General features: G+C 35.0%; 1 protein-coding gene across 2 annotated transcripts in view; it reads left to right on the top strand.

The window, feature by feature from the left end:
- CLGN (calmegin) overlaps positions 1 to 19,388 on the top strand; it is a 59,086-nt gene that overhangs the window by 17,221 nt on the left and 22,477 nt on the right. For both annotated transcript variants that reach the window (XM_045880410.3, XM_045880409.3), the window contains exons 2-8: positions 471 to 620; positions 2,850 to 2,923; positions 3,588 to 3,646; positions 9,529 to 9,670; positions 13,551 to 13,632; positions 15,074 to 15,266; positions 18,193 to 18,382. In XM_045880410.3, coding sequence (XP_045736366.1) covers positions 480 to 620; positions 2,850 to 2,923; positions 3,588 to 3,646; positions 9,529 to 9,670; positions 13,551 to 13,632; positions 15,074 to 15,266; positions 18,193 to 18,382 — 881 coding nt within the window. In that variant the 5' untranslated portion in view covers positions 471 to 479. The remainder of the gene's footprint in view (positions 1 to 470; positions 621 to 2,849; positions 2,924 to 3,587; positions 3,647 to 9,528; positions 9,671 to 13,550; positions 13,633 to 15,073; positions 15,267 to 18,192; positions 18,383 to 19,388) is intronic.

Raw genomic sequence — 19,388 nt, 5'->3', positions numbered from 1 at the left:
TTTTATTTATTTATTTATTTATTTATTTATTTATTTATTTATTTATTTATTTATTTATTTATTTATTTATGAGTGTGAGTGCACGCATGTGCAGAGGAAGGGCAGAGGGAGAGAGAGAGGGACAAGTGGACTCCTTGCTGAGCAGAGCCCTAGGTAGGACTGGATCTCAGGACTCTGAGATCACGACCTGAGCGGAAACCAAGAGTTAGGTGCTTAACGGACTGAGCCACCCAGCTGCTCCTTGGCTCTTTGTTTTTAGAGGCAGGTGGGTAGCTCTAGAATCTGTGTCCTGTGGGATTTGAAGTTTGTGTTTTTATTTGTTCAAAGTGTAATTTAAATAATTTTGTCAATGATTTGTTTTAAAAGCCATCCTACAATAAAGGCGGTATTAAAGAAAAATTATTCCTTTGTAAGTGTACTTACGTATTTTTCACAACTTTTCTTTTCACTGATAACTTTTAACTTCACAGGTAATCAGTATGCATTTCCAAAGCTTTTGGCTATGTTTGGGTCTTCTGTTCATCTCAATTAATGCAGAATTTATGGATGATGGTGTTGAGATGGAAGATTTTGATGAAAATTCAGAGATTGATGTTAATGAAGGTGAACTCTCCTCAGAGGTAAGGTTATTGAGAAATGAGTTGTAAGTTATTCCTTTACAGGATACAGAGGAGAGTGACCTCTTAAGATTCATTTCAGTTCTAACAGTATTCATTTTCTAAACAAATAGAAAAACACTGTTTTTTCCCCAACTATTAGAGTGCCCATGTATTACAGAAATTTATACATTGCACCTAGTACAGTTTTATTACAAAGTAAATATGGGGAAGGTTTTTACTATCAGAATAGGAATTTGTCACTGCTGAAGAAGGACTAATGGACTTCTATCTAAGAGAAAGGTTTTCATTCTTCCCACACTGCCAGCCCTCTTCAGATAGGAGATAAGGTAGTATAATTTGCAGTTCTCCTAGAAGTAAAGTAAGTTCTTATTTCCCTGAGGAAAGGAAATGCTAACTAGGAGCATGAATAAGAAAGGGAAGTGATCATGAGGTAGGCATTTAATAAGGCTCACCCGTGTTTGTGGCTCGGCATTGTTAAGACGCGGTTTGAGGTGGTGACTCACAGGAGTCTGAAAAACCTTGCAGAGATTTTTGTACATCCTGACAATCCAGAAGAACCTTTACATTGAGGAATAGCCATAGATAATATTGAGACAATCAGAAAATTTGTCAGAAGTCTTGTTGATGGTAAGAATGGATGAGTTGTATTATGCTATAGCAGCTAATTCAAGGGCTGAGCACCATAGCCTATCGCTGGTACAGACTTCTTCACCTCACTTACCTTGAGAGTTTTTCATTTGCAAATGAAAGTGTTGTTTGGCTGTTTAAGGTGAATATTCTTTCTCTTGTTAAAGTTTAAACTCTACAAGGACATTTCTTTTAAAACCTAGTTATGCACTCTACAGAAGGTAAGTAATCAAAGCGCTGATGATTGACTTAGGTACAGCTCCTACAAGGGTCTTTGGAGGTTAATACTTCAAAGGAATTGGGAGATACCAACCACTTCAGCTGCATTTGGTGATATTTGAAAAAATGATAGGAAGTGGAATCTTGACCCATCAGCAATTATGTGGAATTGTGTTTGATTATTGGTTTCCACCCCCCTTAAATGGACAGGAAATGTACTATCAGGTTGGGGTGGAGACAGTGAATAGAAAAAGTACTTCTGCATCCTTTTCTCTAAAGGCTGAGAAAAGAAATCATACGGATAAAATCACAGATTGATTCAGAAAGGACCCAAATTGATCTATTACTTTAGGCAAAATTTATTCATTCATCATCAGTTCAAATTCTCTTTTGATAATTTGTCAATAAATTAATCTCTTAACTGTTTTGTTCGTATGTTCTATAGATAGAGCACAGCAGTTAAGTGTATAAGCTTTGAAGCCAGGCAGCCTGAGTTCCTATCATTACATGTTACAGTGGATGTAAGATGGGTGCAATAATAGTATTTTGCTGGGCGCCTGGGTGGCTCAGTTGGTTAAGCGACTGCCTTCGGCTCAGGTCATGATCCTGGAGTCCCGGGATCGAGCCCCGCATCAGGCTCCCTGCTCGGCGGGAAGCCTGCTTCTCCCTCTCCCCCTCCCCCCTCTCATGCTCTCTCTCTCATTCTCTCTCTCAAATAAATAAATAAAATCTTTAAAAAAAAATAGTGTTTTGCTCATACAAGTCTTATGAGGATTCAAAGAACCACGTATCACCACCACCAATGTCATTATCATCATCACCACAGCTAATGTGTACAGGGCCTTTGAAACTGTACTTTGCTTTGTAGTGCTTTCTCTGTTCAATCTTTTTCTTCTCTGGGTTCCTAGTCTCTCAAAATGGGATCCTCATCCTCTACCATATAATAGTGAAATTTAAGAGTTAATTTTAAACTCATCTACATGCTTGCTAAGTGTTTTATCTTATATGTGTTGGATCATGGTATTTCCTCTGTTTCTAATGATTTGTATTCCCAAATATTGTCACCTGTTAGGATCCTTTCAAGGCCATGTCAGCTGTATCATGAGGACTTCTCTAATAGAATTTTTCCCCATCCCTCCTGTTTTAGAAGGAATCAGTGTATTCTCTGTTTGCACTTAGACGGTATTTTTTTTCTGGCATTGTATCTCTGATACTGTCTTGTATCTTACTGTACTAGGATGCGATGTTTTGAGGCCATGTCACCTTTTATTTATTTTACTTATATGTGCATTACTACATACTGGGTTCTTAACCAGTGAGATTATTTAATTAAAATATTTGCAAAGATGAATAACTTTAGATTTTAAAAAATCTATTTTCTAGATTAAATATAAGACACCTCAACCTATAGGAGAAGTATATTTTACAGAAACTTTTGATAGTGGAAGGTTGGCTGGGTGAGTATTCATTCAAGAGAATGTTTTCTTTGATTTAATTAGCTTTTTTGAAGTTATTGGTTATTGGCCTGTGAAAATTGCCTCTACTACAAAACTGTAAAAATTGTTACTTTATTTGTCAGTGTAAACCCGTACCTTAATGCATTTTTATTATTGATAGAAATGTTTAACTTGAAGAGTTATTCGTTTATACAAAGAAAATAATACAAATGAATTATGAATATAAAGTAAAAATTTATGACATTTCTTCATTCCTAAAGACAGATATTATTAATCTGATTTCAGATGACAAATTCAAATTACTGTTCCATCCTAAATATTGGTTAAAAAAATAAATGTTACTATTTATTAATTATTATATAGCAGACACTGTCCCAAGTAGGTAGGTAAGTACTATCTTTATCTCCATTTTATAGGTGAGGAAACTGAGGCTTAGTATATCTCACATATGATCAAGCAACTAGTAAATTGTGGATTCCAAATAGGATTTAACTCTAACCTTGCAAGATTCTATATGGGCATCTTTATTTAGCTTCTAAGCATTTATTTTTTAATAAGAAGTGACTTTTGGGTAATCTTTTGTTGTATTTCTAATATTCATTGTGTCTATAAATTGCTGGTTTTAGTTTTAATGATACGTATTTGCTTTTATCTTTATTTACAGGTGGGTCTTATCAAAAGCAAAGAAAGATGATACAGATGCGGAGATTTCCATATATGATGGTAAAATATTTATTTAAATATTCAGTAAAACCAGAATGACCCTGAGTTCACAAGCTTTTGAAATTATATTTCTATTAAATATAATATATGGGGTCTGGGCCGCCATCATGCTTCACAACAGAATGTTCAGTCTTTTGTCTATTTTTGTCTATTTCCGGAAGTCCCTGGGTGATCCGTGCTTAAGCCACCATCGGGTTTCCTAACTCGGAAGGGTTGAATCTTCATTCCCCTGCAGTTAGTCGCGGCCTGTCCAGCAGCAGTGTTTCCCTGGCTCCTGCTGTTCTCTGTCGTCGCATCTCAAGCACGGGCATACCTCCGTCAAGTTGTAACTGCGGGCAAGATCCTCCTCGCCAGTGCAGAACGGGGGGTAATCTACGAGAGCTAGGAGATATGTGGCTACTCTTGGAACCCACATCTCCGGGCCTTACATCCCCTGTCTGGGTCTCTGCTAGGATACTGTCCAGGCTTTGCCATAGAAAGAAATGTCCTATATGCAAGGGTCATCTTCCCTAACGGGACTTTTTTGGAGTATGATGAAAGAATTTCTTCTTCCTTCTAATCTAAAACCAGCCTCCTCCTTGGTTGTATCCTAAAGCAAGATCAGCCTCTTCTCAAGGTGACTGATCGTGGGAATTCCCTCTCTCAGAGGACCTCATACCCATAAGAATGTGACCTCACATGCAGACTCCAACAGGCCGTTACATGACAACAATGACAAGAACAGTACATGAGATAATAGCTGGTGTAGGATGTCAGCTGTCTATTCCTTTTCCTAGTTTATTTTAGTGTGAGATGGAGATCGTACCTGCATGTCTTCCTTTGCAGTGTTCTCCATCCCAGCAACTCCTCTGGATTTGTATGTGCTTATATTCTCCATAAAGAACTTTACCACATGCTCAGACCAAGCAATATTTCATTCGTTCTCTAAATCCATTTAGGGAAAAGGATAATTTCACCCAAAGAAGCAGGACGTCTGCAGAGATGTAACACAACCTAAAATACACCCACGGAAATACACATTATTAAACAGAATGCATGGCTTAAAACATCTATGTTTAGGGGCATCTGGCTGACTCAGAAGAGTATGTGACTTTTGACCTTAGGGTTGTACCATTTAAGCCCCACGTTGGGTGTAGAGATTATTTAAAAATAAAAATTAAAAAACTATGTTTACACTACTTTAGTTTTTTCAAAAACTTCAGGTAGATATTTGTTTCACATCTGTAATTTTAGAAAAATCCACTGATGGAGTTTCCTAAAATGAAGTTATTGTTTATCTTACAAGTGAGTTTCAATCCCTATTTCTTGCGGGACAGAAGTGGCTTTTAATGTTTATTTTTATTTTTATTTTTTTAAAGATTTTATTTATTCGACAGAGAGAGACACAACGAGAGAGGGAACACAAGCAAGGGGGAGTGGGAGAGGGAGAAGCAGGCTTCCCACTGAGTAGGGAGCCTGAAGCAGGGCTCGGTCCTGGGATTATGACCTGAGCTGAAGGCAGATGGCTTAATGATTGAGCCACCGAGGCACCCCGACTTTTAATGTTTAAATGAGTTTTTACTTGAGTTCAAAGTTAAAAATCAAACAAGCAAAAAGCCAAACTTCTTAGCACTCACGTTTGGTCTATAGTCTCATTAAACTTAAATATCCATGAAAATAATTTTCTCATATATTAGATTTAATATAGTTTCTGAATGGCTTTTATCAACATCTCAAAAGCAACTTCGAAAAATATGGAATCTTAAAGTGCTAGATCCTGAAAATGGTATTTTGGATATTGCTAGTAGCAGCGTTGTTTGCAAAGTGGTTAGTTGAGATTAATATTAGATTCTTTTGCAGGAATATTTATTATTCACAGTAGTTAATGGCAGCTTCTGTCAAGTACCACTTGAATAAAGCTCATTCGGAGCTTGTCAGGAGAAAGCAAACCTAAGAAAGGTGCTGGGGTATAGAGTTTGCATTTGGAATACACTTACATTTTTCAGATTAAGTATAAATATTGAATAAATACTAATTATTTAAATAACCAACTTTCAGGATGTAAAACCCTTTTTAAAATTTTATTTACCCTAAAATTGGGGCACCTGGGTGGCTCAGTTGGTTAATCATCTGAGTCTTGGTTTCCGCTCAGGTGGTGCTCTCAGGGTCATGAGATGGCTCTGCGCTCAGCATGGAGTCCTCTTGGGATTCTCTGCCCCTCCCTCTGCTACTTCCCCCAGAGTGTGCTCTCTCTCTCTCTCTGTTTCTCTCTAAAATAAATAAAATCTTAAAAGAAAATTTTTTTGTTTACACCAGAATTTATATTCACCGATATTGTCTAAAATTTGGCTAAATGATCAGTTAATAGAAAGTTGTTGTTTATTTGGAACTGAGAAAAACCTCTTGTCATTGAGCAATAATTTCCCTGGCACAAGTTTTCTAAAATTAAAGTGCTAGATGGTACCTTTTTCAAATCCCACATTGGGCTCCCTGGCTTGTGTTCTCTCTTGTCATCTCTCTCTCAAATAAATAAATAAAATCTTTTTTTTTTTTTTTTGGAAAGAAAAATTTTTTTATTTATTTGACAGAGAGATACGTAGCGAGAGAGGGAACACAGCAGGGGAGTGGGAGAGGGAGAAATAGCCTTCCCGCTGAGCAAGAAGCCTGATGCGGGGCTCGATCCCAGGACCCTGGGATCATGACCTGAGCTGAAGGCAGACGCTTAGCAACTGAGCCACCCAGGCACCCCTAAATAAATAAAATCTTTAAAAAAAATAAAAATGCATTTTATGAAGCCCAATAAATTCTGCACAATGAGAGACCAAAAAATACTTCTTTGTGGCTCATGACTGTTCAGGTTCTTACACTTAGTTTTTCTGTTTTTTTTTTTTTTTTTTGTAGGAAGGAAAAAAATAAAAAGCATTAGTGATTCATAAGTGCCTGTTAATAAATATTAATATAAGTTGTATTAAATATAAATTAAATTATTAATATAAGTTGGTATGATACTGGAAAACAGTTTTTGCTAATTTGAGTTTCATTGGAATAGGCAATATCTATAATTCTCAAAACTAGAACATTTTATACAAATTAATATGATTTGGTTATTCTCTATTCTAAAAAGAAGAAAGAAAAAGTCCAAAACAACTTTTGGGCTACAGGCAGCCCATCTGTAGGCCATAATCTAATTTCAGGAGCTTTCTGATCTTAAACATGGAAAATCCCAGCCCAGAGAGGAGCTAACTCAACTTTGCCATATTACAGCTTAGTGCTTATCCAGTGCTTGCTACTTTCTTGGTCAAAAGTTCTGAGGGCTAATTGGCCTAGCTTGAGAAGGGTGACCTTAATTTATGTTCATTAGGCATACAGGTTTCAAAATAAAATTTAAATCCCCATAATAAATTTTTAAAATTTATTTTAAATTATTTTTTAAGTTTTATTTATTTAAGTAATTTCTACACCCAATGTGGGCCTCAAACTTACGGCCCCAAGATCAGGAGTCACATGCTCTTCCAAATGAGCCAGCCAGGTGCCTCTAAATCCCCATAGTAACTTTTGCAAAGTAAGGAAAGTAGCTGATGAATACCATATATTTAAAAATAAATCAACTGATGCAAACTATTTATTTTGTGTTAAGGATGCTCTTTATCTCATGTAATTTTAAAATAACTCATTTTAAAAATACAATGGTGATACATCCATGCAACAAACCACATCCTGTAATTTCATTGATTGAAGAGTCAGAGAAGTACAATCCAATTATAGCTAAGAAAATGAAACCATTCTCAGGAGAAAAAAAGAGCAGACATGCATACAGTTGCAGATACTATTTCTTATTTTAAAATTTTGTTTTATTTCTCCCAATCAACCTTTTTTAAAAATTTAAATTCAATTAATTAACATATAATGTATTATTTGTTTCAGGGGTACAGGTCTATGATTCATCAGTCTTATATAATACCCAGTGCTTATTACAGCACATACCCTCCCCAGTGTCCATCACCCAGTTACCCCATCCCTCAACCCCCTCCCCTCCAGCAACCCTCAGTTTGTTTCCTATGATTAAGAGTTTCTTACGGTTTGTCTCCCTCTCTGGTTTTGTCTTGTTTTATTTTTTCCTCTCTTCACCTATGATCCTTTGCCTTGTTTCTTCAATTCTACATATGAGTGAGATCATATGATAATTATCTTTCTCTGATTGACTTATTTCGCTTAGGATAATACCCTCTAGTTCCATCCACGTCATTGCAAATGGCAAGATTTCATTTTTGACGGCTGAGTAGTATTCCATTGTGTGTGTGTGTGTGTGTATACATCTTTATCCATTTACTTGTTGATGGACATCTGGGCTCTTTCCATAGTTTGGCTATTGTGGACATTGCTGCTACAAACATTGGGGTGCAGGTGCCCCTTCAGATCACTACATTTGTATCTTTGGGGTAAATACCCAGTGCAATTGCTGGGTCATAGGGTAGCTCTATTTTCAACTTTTTGAGGAATCTCCATACTGTTTTCCAGAGTGGCTGCACCAGCTTGCATTCCCACCAACAGTGTAGGAGGGTTCCCCTTTCTCTGCATCCTTGCCAACATCTATTATTTCCTGACTTGTTAATTTTAGCTATTCTGACTAGGGTGAGGTGGTATCTCATTGTGGTTTTGATTTGTATTTCCCAGATGTTAAGTAGTGTTGAGCATTTCTTCATGTGTCTGTTGGCCATTTGGACGTCTTCTTTGGAGAAATGTCTGTTCATGCCTTCTGCCCATTTCTTGATTGGATGGTTTGTTCTTGGGTGTTGAGTTTGACAAGTTCTTTATAGATTTTGGATACTAGCCCTTTATCTGATATGTCATTTGCAAATATCTTCTCCCATTCTGTTGGTTGTCTTTTGGTTTTGTTGACTGTTTCCTTTGCTGTGCAAAAGCTTTTTATCTTGATGAAGTCCCAATAGTTCATTTTTGTCCTTGCTTCCCTTGCCTTTGGAGACATGTCTAGCAAGAAGTTGCTGCGGCCAAGGTCACACAGGTTGCTGTCTGTGTTCTCCTCTAGGATTTTGATGGATTACTTTCTCACATTTAAGTCTTTCATCCATTTTGAGTCTATTTTTGTGTGTGGTGTAAGGAAATGGTCCAGTTTCATTCTTCTGCATGTGGCTGTCCAATTTTCCCAACACCATTTGTTGAAGAGACTGTCTTTTTTCCCATTGGATATTCTTTCCTGCTTTGTCGAAGATTAGTTGACCGTAGAGTTGAGGGTCCATTTCTGGGCTCTCTATTCTGTTCCATTGATCTATGTGCCTGTTTTTGTGCCAGTACCAGACTGTCTTGATGATGACAGCTTTGTAATAGAGCTGGAAGTCCGGAATTATGATGCCACCAGCTTTGCTTTTCTTTTTCAACATTCCTCTGGCTATGCGGGGTCTTTTCTGGTTCCATACAAATTTTAGGATTATTTGTCCCAGCTGTGTGAAAAAAGTTGATGGTATTTTGATTGGGATTGCATTGAATGTATAGATTGCTCTAGGTAGCATAGACATTTTAACAATATTTGTTCTTCCAATCCATGAGCATGGAATGTTTCCGCATTTCTTTGTGTCTTCCTCAGTTTCTTTCATGCGTGGTCCCTAGTTTTCTGAGTACAGATCCTTTGTGTCTTTGGTTAGCTTTATTCCTAGGTATCTTATGGTTTTGGGTGCAATTATAAATGGGATCTACTCCTTACTTTTTTTTCTTCTGTTTCATTGTTGGTGTATAGAAATGAAACTCATTTCTGTGCATTGATTTAAAATTTTGTTTTATTTTTCCCAAATCAGCCTTCAAGAAAAAATCTTATTGGTCACTGCTAGTAAATAATTTGTAAGTCAGTGTTTTGAGTTTTAGTTTAATTGCTTTGCTTTACATTTTAGGAAGATGGGAAATAGAAGAATTGAAAGAAAACCGAGTGCCCGGTGACAGAGGCCTGGTACTGAAATCTCGAGCAAAGCATCATGCAATAGCTGCTGTATTAGCAAAACCCTTCATTTTTGCTGATAAACCCTTGATCGTTCAGTAAGTTTTATTATGTTTTACAGTACTTTTTCTGAAATTTGTATTAGTTTTGTATAATTTGGCTTCCGAATATAGTTATAATGGGTATAAAATGGGCATAAAAATCCAGATTTCCTTTTCAGTTTCACTTACTTAAATACACAGTGCATGTATATACACAGACTCTCTGAGGTTTTGAGGGAAAGCCAGGTCGATTTAAAAATTATATAATATATACTATAATATAAAAAATTCTGCCACCATAGACTATATAATACATACTGAGATCACCCTTTTTATTTTAACTCTTTTCTTAAAATTACTTGCTCTGAGGATATTAATTTGAGTATATTCAGAATAGAACCATAAATGTTGCTGTTAAACCAGTTATAAGATTCAAAGGAAACAAATTTATTTTAAAAATTATATGCAGGGGCGCCTGGGTGGCTCAGTCGTTAAGCGTCTGCCTTCGGCTCAGGTCATGATCCCAGGGTCCTGGGATCGAGCCCTGCATCGGGCTCCCTGCTCGGTGGGAAGCCTGCCTCTCCCACTCCCCCTGCTTGTGTTCCCTCTCTCGCTGTGTCTCTCTCTGTCAAATAAATAAATAAAATCTTTAAAAAAAAAAAGTATATGCATATATAGATCAGTGTCTTTCCACCTTTTATTTTTTTAATGTTTTAAAATTAAAATTTAATTTAACATATAGTATATTATTAGTTTCAGAGGTAATTTAGTGATTCAGCAGTTGCATATAACCCCCAGTGCTCATTCCATCGAAGGGCACATGTTTTCACAGACAATCCTTTCCTCCCCTCCCCGACAATGTGACATAAACTGGTTTTATTATGATGTTGCTTACATGTATACCGTCATAAAATCAGGTATAAATTCTTCAATATTCACCTACATAAAATGGATATAAGACAAAATAGATCTATACAAATACAATTACAAAGCTGATAAAATTCAAATTAAAAACAAAAGGAAATGCATAAATGTTATTTTCTCCCTTATGTGAGAAGATTTGGCTGTCCAAAGTTAATGACAACACAAGAAATATTATTAACTGTAAAGTATATCACTCTAGAACCCTTTCAGTTTTTTTGTTAACATTGTTAAGCATGTTCCTACATAGTATAACTAAAATGTCATTTTGTGTTTTAGCAGTTTTAAAAAATATGGCATTTGGTGTAATTGGCTTAATTTTTTGCTTGTGTCGCTTTGGCTTAGTTGCACTGTCATGTGAATAAATTTAAAATCTTAAATAATGTCAAATAGTATATGATTATTATTTTAACAAATTAAAAATGTTTTTACAAGTACTTATTGGAACGAATATTTAAGCTTGATATTATTTGTCATTATTCAGGGTTTGGCCTTTCTTTTTTCTTGAAAGTTTGAAAGTAATCCTATTATTCTGTTGAAACTTATTTGAATATAATATCACTTTCTATTTTGATCCTTTGTGGCTTAAATGAAAGGGAAAGAAAAATAATAGAAAGTGTAATATTTTCAGAGTAAAATGAATCAAATTTAGTATTTTCAGAAAGTATAAATCACTGCTAGGCAAGTAAGCAAAAGATAGAAACAAAGATTGGATAATAAGTCTAGAAGAATTATTAAAGTAATTGTGAAATTATGTCCTGAAAAAAGAAGAGGAGGGCCAACAGGAATTGAATAGAAGTCTTTGCTATGCTTAAAAACAACTCAAAGAAGGAGAGTGAATGTCTGCTCTTAATATTGATAAAATGAAATGGGATATTAAATAAAGAAATTTTATATTAACTACTATAAATACTATGGACTCATAATATAACTTTCCTCTAAAACTGCTTTTCCCACATGGTGTACATGTTAATATGCATTGTGTGGTCATATAAGCTTTAGAAATGAAGAATATCCCAGACATGAGGAAGCATATTTGCTTGACCATTAAAGACTTGGAGAAAGAAGTTCTACATGCAGAAACCTGTTTCTAACTTCAGTAGTGTGTTTTCCAGACATATTTGACCACAGAATTTCATCCCCCAACAAGAATTACTGCTTCGTAGGACAGTGTGGGGAATGATAGTCTTGCAGAAGATAGGGTTGCCACATACTCTTACACGTCCTCCTTTTTCCTGTGACCAAGGAATAGCAGCAGTTGAGCTATATGACACACATTTCACTGATCTCTAATCCACTGTGAATTATTTGCATTAGGTACAATTAATGATTTGAAAACTCTGGAAGTTTGCAATGTAAGAAATAGACATAATGATTGGGTCTAGGCATATTACAACCACAAAGCTATGTTCATATTTATAGAGATAGTTTACAACATTTTTTTTTCAGTTCTTACCTTTTCACAGAACCCTTGTCTTGAGATCACCTATAATAAAACTATCTTTTTATTTTATTTTACCTGAAATAATTAATATTTACCTTTAATTCACACTGTGTACCATTTCTTACTTTATAGTCTGTAAAAACATGTTCCATGAGAAAAAATTTCTTTGTCGGCTACTGCTTAAAATAAAAATAGTGACAAGGCTTTGAGGAAAACAAACTGTCCTTTATTTCAAAAATGAAAAAGAACAAACCCTTTCGTTTGATCCTACAGAAGCTAACATTTTGGGCATCTGTCCATTGCTGTGCATGGTATTATTTAAGCATCACAATCCTTTGTGGTCCTCGAGCTTGAATAATTTGCCTTTACACTAGGTGTCACTAGAGTAAGTGGCAGAATCAAGGATAAATCTCAGGTCTCTCTGGCTCCAAAGTACATGCTGGTAAGACTTCTTGAGAAACAAAGCAGAGTAGAAAGTAGTGGGAAAGATCACCAAAATCTGGCAACTCAGATAGTCATTTAAGATTTTACTGTATTTCCTTTGTTCTTTTCAGTGCAAAATATATATACACTAACTAGGTTCAAACTATCAAACAGTTTTGTATGCTATTTTTTCGTTGTTTTTACTTTTGTATCACTAAAGTTTTTTTTGTTTTTTTTTTTAGAAACATTTTAAACTGCAGTCCTTTCTTAAAATTATCACTGGTTCCTGTTGCTTCTCTAGTTTTCATCTCTTTTTCTTTTAATTCATCAAACCGAATCACAGCCATTTTGGTTTTTACTGTTTTTCACTCTGAGGGCGATTTCATTGATTATTTCACATGTAATTCAATAATTTACCAAAAATTTCTCCTGAATATTGCTCAGTATGTCTATATCAATTGCCTAAACAAGACTATTTCCTTTAAAAAACAAAACAAGAAAAACTTTTGCTGAAAATTACACAGTGTTGCAAATCTATGAAAAGGCTCTCACATCAGTTCAGTCTTTCAGTTGTTTTTCTGTATTTCTTGGCTGTTAAGGTCTGAAATACTTCAGGTTATTGACTGAGATTATGAAATCTCTTTGCTGGAGGTATTTAATTAAATGTACAAGTTATCTAATATGGTTAGGTGTAGTTGAATTAAAATACAAATTAGTGAACCGGATATATCTAAGATCTATCAGCAATTTCTTAGACATCTGTTGCTGTGGCTATGGTCCTCATAATCTTCATTTTTTAGTTTATAAAGAAATATGCATAGTGTATACGTTACCTGAATTTGAAATTTCCTATTATAGTATTAAAGTATCTTACCCTTAATTCAGCAGTTTTGATGGAAAAAATTATTTCAACAAGTTGGTTGGCTTTTCTATAGTTGATTATAATCATTCTCTTTTTAATATTTTAAGGATGTGCATAGAAAAAGCATTTCTGCTTATTCCCTATATGTTGTGGATATGCTTTTTAAGAGCTTTCTGGTAATGTAAAACATTTGTGTTTAAATGAATTGAGAGTAATACATTCGATTTTGAAGAGCAATTAGTAATTTTTTATTTATCAGCAGTATGATTCTTTTTCCCTTCATTTAGATATGAAGTAAATTTTCAAGATGGTATTGATTGTGGAGGTGCATACATTAAACTCCTAGCAGACACTGATGGTTTGAATCTGGTATGATATTTTAATGTTTAAGAAAACCTTATTAAAGTTAATACTTTTAAGGAGTAGGTGAGAAAACTGTAATTTTTATTTTCAGCTGAAATCGAAAAGAACCTTAAAAATCTTAACCAGCATGAGTTTGTATAGCTTTCCGGGTGTGCCTTCAAGTTTCATACCCAGTTGTGTTACTTGATGGCATCGGTTTTGTAATCTTTAGCAACATAATAAAGTTTGCCATGTCTGTAAGTAAAAAATAACATGGTGCTTATCAATGTCATTGAAAGATCGGCTTTGAGTTATTTTCTTTACAAATTAAGAAGCATAAATTTGTTTGGAGAAGTAAAATAACAGAGCAAAGCAGTAAAATGAAATGGCCAAAGAACCAAATAAAAAAGGTGGGTCAGTTCAGGAGTTGGTAGTCTACAAAAAATAACGGGTTAAAATGTTTTGAGAAGGAAGCAAGTGTATTAGGTTGGAGACATTTCTTGTAGCATTCTCCTGCCGGGGGCTGTGTCAGGGCTTCTGCATATAACAGACATAAGATAAATGAGACATCAGTGAGATATTTGTCAGAATGCATGGCTATGCATAGGCTGTGAAACATGGGTTAAAGGATTCATGTTACTATTATTAGAATTAGTTAAAGGGGAGCCCATTTGTAGTATAGGTTGGAGCTCTTGTTTTGGGTATCATCGTAAGATGACCATCACTCAGAAGTATAATGATACAATAAAGTTAAATGCTAGGTATTTTTCTCAGCACTTTATCTGATTAACTCAGTTAATCCTCAGAGAACCCTTATAAGGTAGGTACTATTATTATTTCCATATTTGAAAGGTAATGAAACATTCAGGAGTACATCAAGGCTAAGAAGTTTACTCAGGGCCACATACAGCTGGTTAAGGGCAGTGGTAGGATTTGAACCCCGGGATCTGACAACAGACCCATGCTTTTAGCTAACAGGCCATGCCAAATAAAGAGAAATTACTAGTAGTAAAACAGGGAGCATGTCTCTGTGTCTGTGTTTGTGTCTGAATCTCTCTTTACTCTGTGCTCAGGAAGGTTATTCTCTGGTGTCTTCTTGAATAATAGTAATGGTAATCATTGTAGTCTTGAAGTCGTAAGTATGCTTTTCTCTGTGCTTAATTTTCTTAACAAAATATTAATAGTTCAGATTTACATAAAGTAATTAAAGCTTATCATGATGTTGGTAGGGTGGTTTCAGCTTCTCTCCTACATCTTCAGGAAGGACGTAGTATGTGCATTTTTTAAAAATCTATTTTTGAAAGAAAAATTGTCTTTTTTCTACATCTTTTATTGTCACTTGTGTCAAATAATTCTTTGGTGATTTAGCATTTAATACATTTTTATAACCTCTACGCAATTGGATAGAATAGAAAAATTCATCAAATACTCTAATTCTGGACTAATCCCAACACATCTCTCTTTGAAGGAAAACTTTTATGATAAAACATCCTATACCATTATGTTTGGACCAGATAAATGTGGAGAAGATTATAAACTTCATTTTATCTTCAGACATAAGCATCCTAAAACTGGAGTTTTTGAAGAGAAACATGCCAAACCTCCAGATGTAGACCTTAAAAAGTTCTTTACAGACAGGAAGACTCATCTTTATACCCTTGGTATATCCTTTTAATTGATTCATAAATTCAAAAATATTCACTGACTACTCATATTTTCATGGCAGGTGCTTTGGGAGAAACAAACATGGATCCTACCCTTAAGGAACTTACCTTTTCAGGATAATTATAATGCATATAGTGCAGGTAGAGAGTAAAGTGCCATATGAGGGGTGCAGATGAGGTAAGAGTTCAAAAGCAGTATTACTTCCAGTGTGGAGACTGAGAGAAAACTTAGTGAAGAAGATTATATATTAATTAGTCTTGAAGTGTGGCTGGAACATGGAAAATAGGAGAAGGATATTTGAGGTGCTGTGACGTTAGTGGTGCTGGAAGAACAAGAAACTGGAAAAGAAGATAAAAGAGTAAGAAGTCCTTGATGCACAGCTCAGAAGCTTGGGCCTTACAGACTGTTGTGATTATTGTTAGATCCTACCTCATGGGAGTTGTGGCATGTATTTAAACTTCGGAAGAGAAAGTATTGAACAACCACTTTATTAACATATTTAGCTTTACTTTAGTAAATAGGAGTTTCCATAGACAATGAGTGGGAGAAACATTACAAGGGATTGTTTCTCCTCTCCCCAAGCGTGTAAGGTTCTGGAGCTTTGCTGTGTCCATGATTATTTAAAATCGTAGCCTGTCAGAACCTGACAGGACAACTCTATCCAGGACTAAGATATTTCAGTTTCCTTTCCAAAGACTGCAGTTGCTGAAACATTCATGTCTGCCAAGGCAGTGACCAATTTTATTTTTAATGTCAGCATTGACAGTAAAGAGCTTTTTTTGAAACTGGAAAATAGAACTGGATGTTTGGGGGAACATAAACTGTAGAGATAATGAGAAATTATAACTAGAACAGGACAAATGAATTTCATTAGTCTTTGTACAAACTTGGTGAAAAGCAACTTGGTGTGATATATCAAAGACCCTAAGTTTATGTGTTTTGAAACCACAATTCCATTTTCAAGAATTTATTCAAAGAAAATAACCCAGAAGAAATAAAATGAGCTATGTGTGAAAATATACTGTAAATTTAAAGCCACCCGAATGTTAGAGTAGGAATTTTATATACAATACAAAAATGATAACCATGGAAGTGTTTAGCAACAGGGGAGAATGTTTATAATATTAAAATGTCAAAAGAAAATGAGATTCAAAGTGGAGGAGCATCCTCATGGTGGCCATTAGACAAATTATGCAAATAGATTAGAAAAAGAAAACTAATTTTCATTAGTCGCCTAATGCATGCCGTGCTCTGTGCTAGGTACTTTGTTTAGAACCATCATGTGAGGTGAGCAGGTTCTCTCAACTTTACCTTAACTTAGGTTAAGTAACTTGCTCTAGGAAAAAAAAGGAACTGGTAGGACTAGAATTGAAATTCAAGTCCAACTTACAAACATTTGCTTTCTTACTACTACACACAAAAACTTTGTTGTACTAGGATTATTGAATGACTTTTTAAAAAATTTTCTGTACCACTGTTATATTTTTATAACATCATTTTGTAGTTGTTCTAAGAACCTCACAGAGTATCTTAAAAGGCTTTATAATCCAATGCTTTTTACTGTAAATTCATTTAAAATATTTAGTATAGTTTTAGACAAAGATGTCTTTTCACATATGAGTATTTGTCACATGCTTTTTTTGTTTTAACTGTAATTTTAAAAAATTTCAGTTGCTAAATTTATTCAGCACATTCTTTTCAAGATTTTTCTTGAGAAATGCCTTTTTTGAATCAGGAAGAATCTAGTACTTTTTTTTTTACATTTAAGATCTTACTCTGCTTAAATCTTGACTTTTTCCTTTGTGTAGTAGTATAGTTTTATAATCTCAGCTGTAATAGAAGAGGAAATATTGAAGGAAAAGAGAAGAGAGAAAACATTGAGTGTTTGTGTTATTTGATTTGTATATAAATTGTAGTATTTGATTTTGATGTAAGTAACTTGGTATTGTTGTGACTGAAACCTCTGGAGATTGTTCTTGCTTCAGAACTGTTTCTTCAGAAAGTGGTAGACCGCTTACTAAGTTGGGATGATCCTTACATTCGTTGACAGCTCCTACTTTGTAGCTTACTGAAAGCAAATGTTAGGCAGCTATTTTCATTTACCATTCTTTCCAAAGATATAAAGTTTACCCACTTTACCCACTACCCCCAAGTTTACAGAAGGAGGAGAGAACTTTTGTTTTGTCATTACAATGGAAAAGGGGGTTCAATATGACACTTGACTTGGGAACTTTTAGAGAGCTAGAAGTCACCTCCAAACAGACAAGTGTAAGCTTGAATATTTCCGATCAACCTTAAGATATTTTACACAGCAGTGTATGAATCATTGAATTTGAAATGCCAATGAACTTTAAAATTTTCTAGGAAATGGTAGTCATGTATCAATGTGAATTTCCTGATTTTGGTGACTAGATTGGGGTTATGTAAGGGAATGTCCTTGTTTGTAGGAAATAGACATTAAAACATACAGGGATGATGTGTGTGAAGTCAGTAACTTACTCTCAAGTGGTTCATGAAAAAAGTCCTTTATTGTGCATTTGCAACTTTTGAAGTTTGAGATAGTTTCAAAAAAGTATTTTGAAATACTGAAGAAGATTGGATTGCATTCTGTAATTATAAAAAAGTGAAGCTGACTGGTTGTGAGAGTCCAAAACTGAGTTAGCTACTGGATATTCTTTATTTCAGAAGTAATGGAGCTTTTCATTAAATTATGATTACTTAAGACAAAATTTTATATTTGGTTTTAGAAAACATTATACCTAGTGATCTTAGCATATTTTGATTTAATACATTATAATTCCTCGATTTCTGGTTGAGAAAAAAATTTACCCGTGAAATTTAGGGTAGTTTTCTTATTTAGAAGATTATCTTTTAAAATGTCAGTCATTATGATAAGTGTAATATATTTAAATTGGTCTTTAGTGATGAATCCAGATGACACATTTGAAGTATTAATTGATCAAATAGTTGTAAACCAAGGAAGCCTATTAGAAGATGTGGTTCCTCCTATTAATCCTCCCAAAGAAATTGAAGATCCCAGTGATAAAAAGCCTGATGAATGGGATGAAAGAGCAAAAATCCCAGATCCTTCTGCTGTCAAACCCGAAGACTGGTAAGTGAAGAATTCAGTAGCAAAATATTAGTTGGTGTAATTCAGTAATGAGATATTCCATATAAGCGAAGTTTACAACCAGTAAAGCATAGTCTTTTAAACATTAAAATTACTTATTTTGACTATTTTGGGTGAAATACTTACCCAAAATAGATTTTATAGGGGCACCTGGGTGGCTCAGTTGGTTAAGCTTCCGAATCTAGATTCTGGCTTGGGTTGTGATCTCAGGCTTGTGAGATTGAGCCCCACGTCCAGCTCTGCTCTGGGTATGGAGTCTGCTTAAGATTCTGTCTCTACCTCTCTCTTTACCCCCCCCCAAAAACAAACAAAATAGATTTTGTATATCCTTGCCTTTTAATTATCTTAATTTTCATTTTAATTAATATTTTAATTTTCTTGCCTTTTTCAATATTTTTTTTTAAAGATTTTATTTATTTATTTGAGAGAGAGAGAATGAGAGACAGAGAGCATGAGAGGGAGGAGGGTCAGAGGGAGAAGCAGACTCCCTGCCGAGCAGGGACCCCGATGCGGGACTCGATCCTGGGACTCCAGGATCATGACCTGAGCCGAAGGCCGTCGCTTAACCAACTGAGCCACCCAGGCGCCCTCAATATTTTTTTTATGTCTGGTGCTCTGTGTGTGTGTGTTGTGGGGGGAATTCCATGAATCTAAAACACCAAAACTTGAATTTTAATTCCTAGTTTGATCTTTATCATGTATGTGTGTGCATATTTTATATATTTAGTCTTTTCTAAATATAGCCATATGTTCAACATCTTATAAAATGATATAGGATTCACTCATATTAGATTGCTTAGCTGAGTATTTGTGTTGTTTTCATTCTATAGGATTATGAGTGTTTTCCTTAAAAGAAATGTATTCAGTTCCCGAGTTCCCATAGCTTTGAGTTCAGATGAGAGATACCTGTTAGCTCGTCCTAACTCACCTGGTTCCTAGGTGAGCAGGAAACAGAGTGGCTAGCTGACTGGTTCTGGCTCAGGCTCTC

This window comes from Mirounga angustirostris, unplaced genomic scaffold (assembly GCF_029215605.1).
Source record: "Mirounga angustirostris isolate CCGP_5_RB_7025 unplaced genomic scaffold, mMirAng1.0.hap1 SCAF_2, whole genome shotgun sequence".
In the NCBI taxonomy this organism is placed as follows: Eukaryota; Metazoa; Chordata; class Mammalia; order Carnivora; family Phocidae; genus Mirounga; species Mirounga angustirostris.
This window is presented reverse-complemented; position numbering and strand designations above follow the sequence as displayed.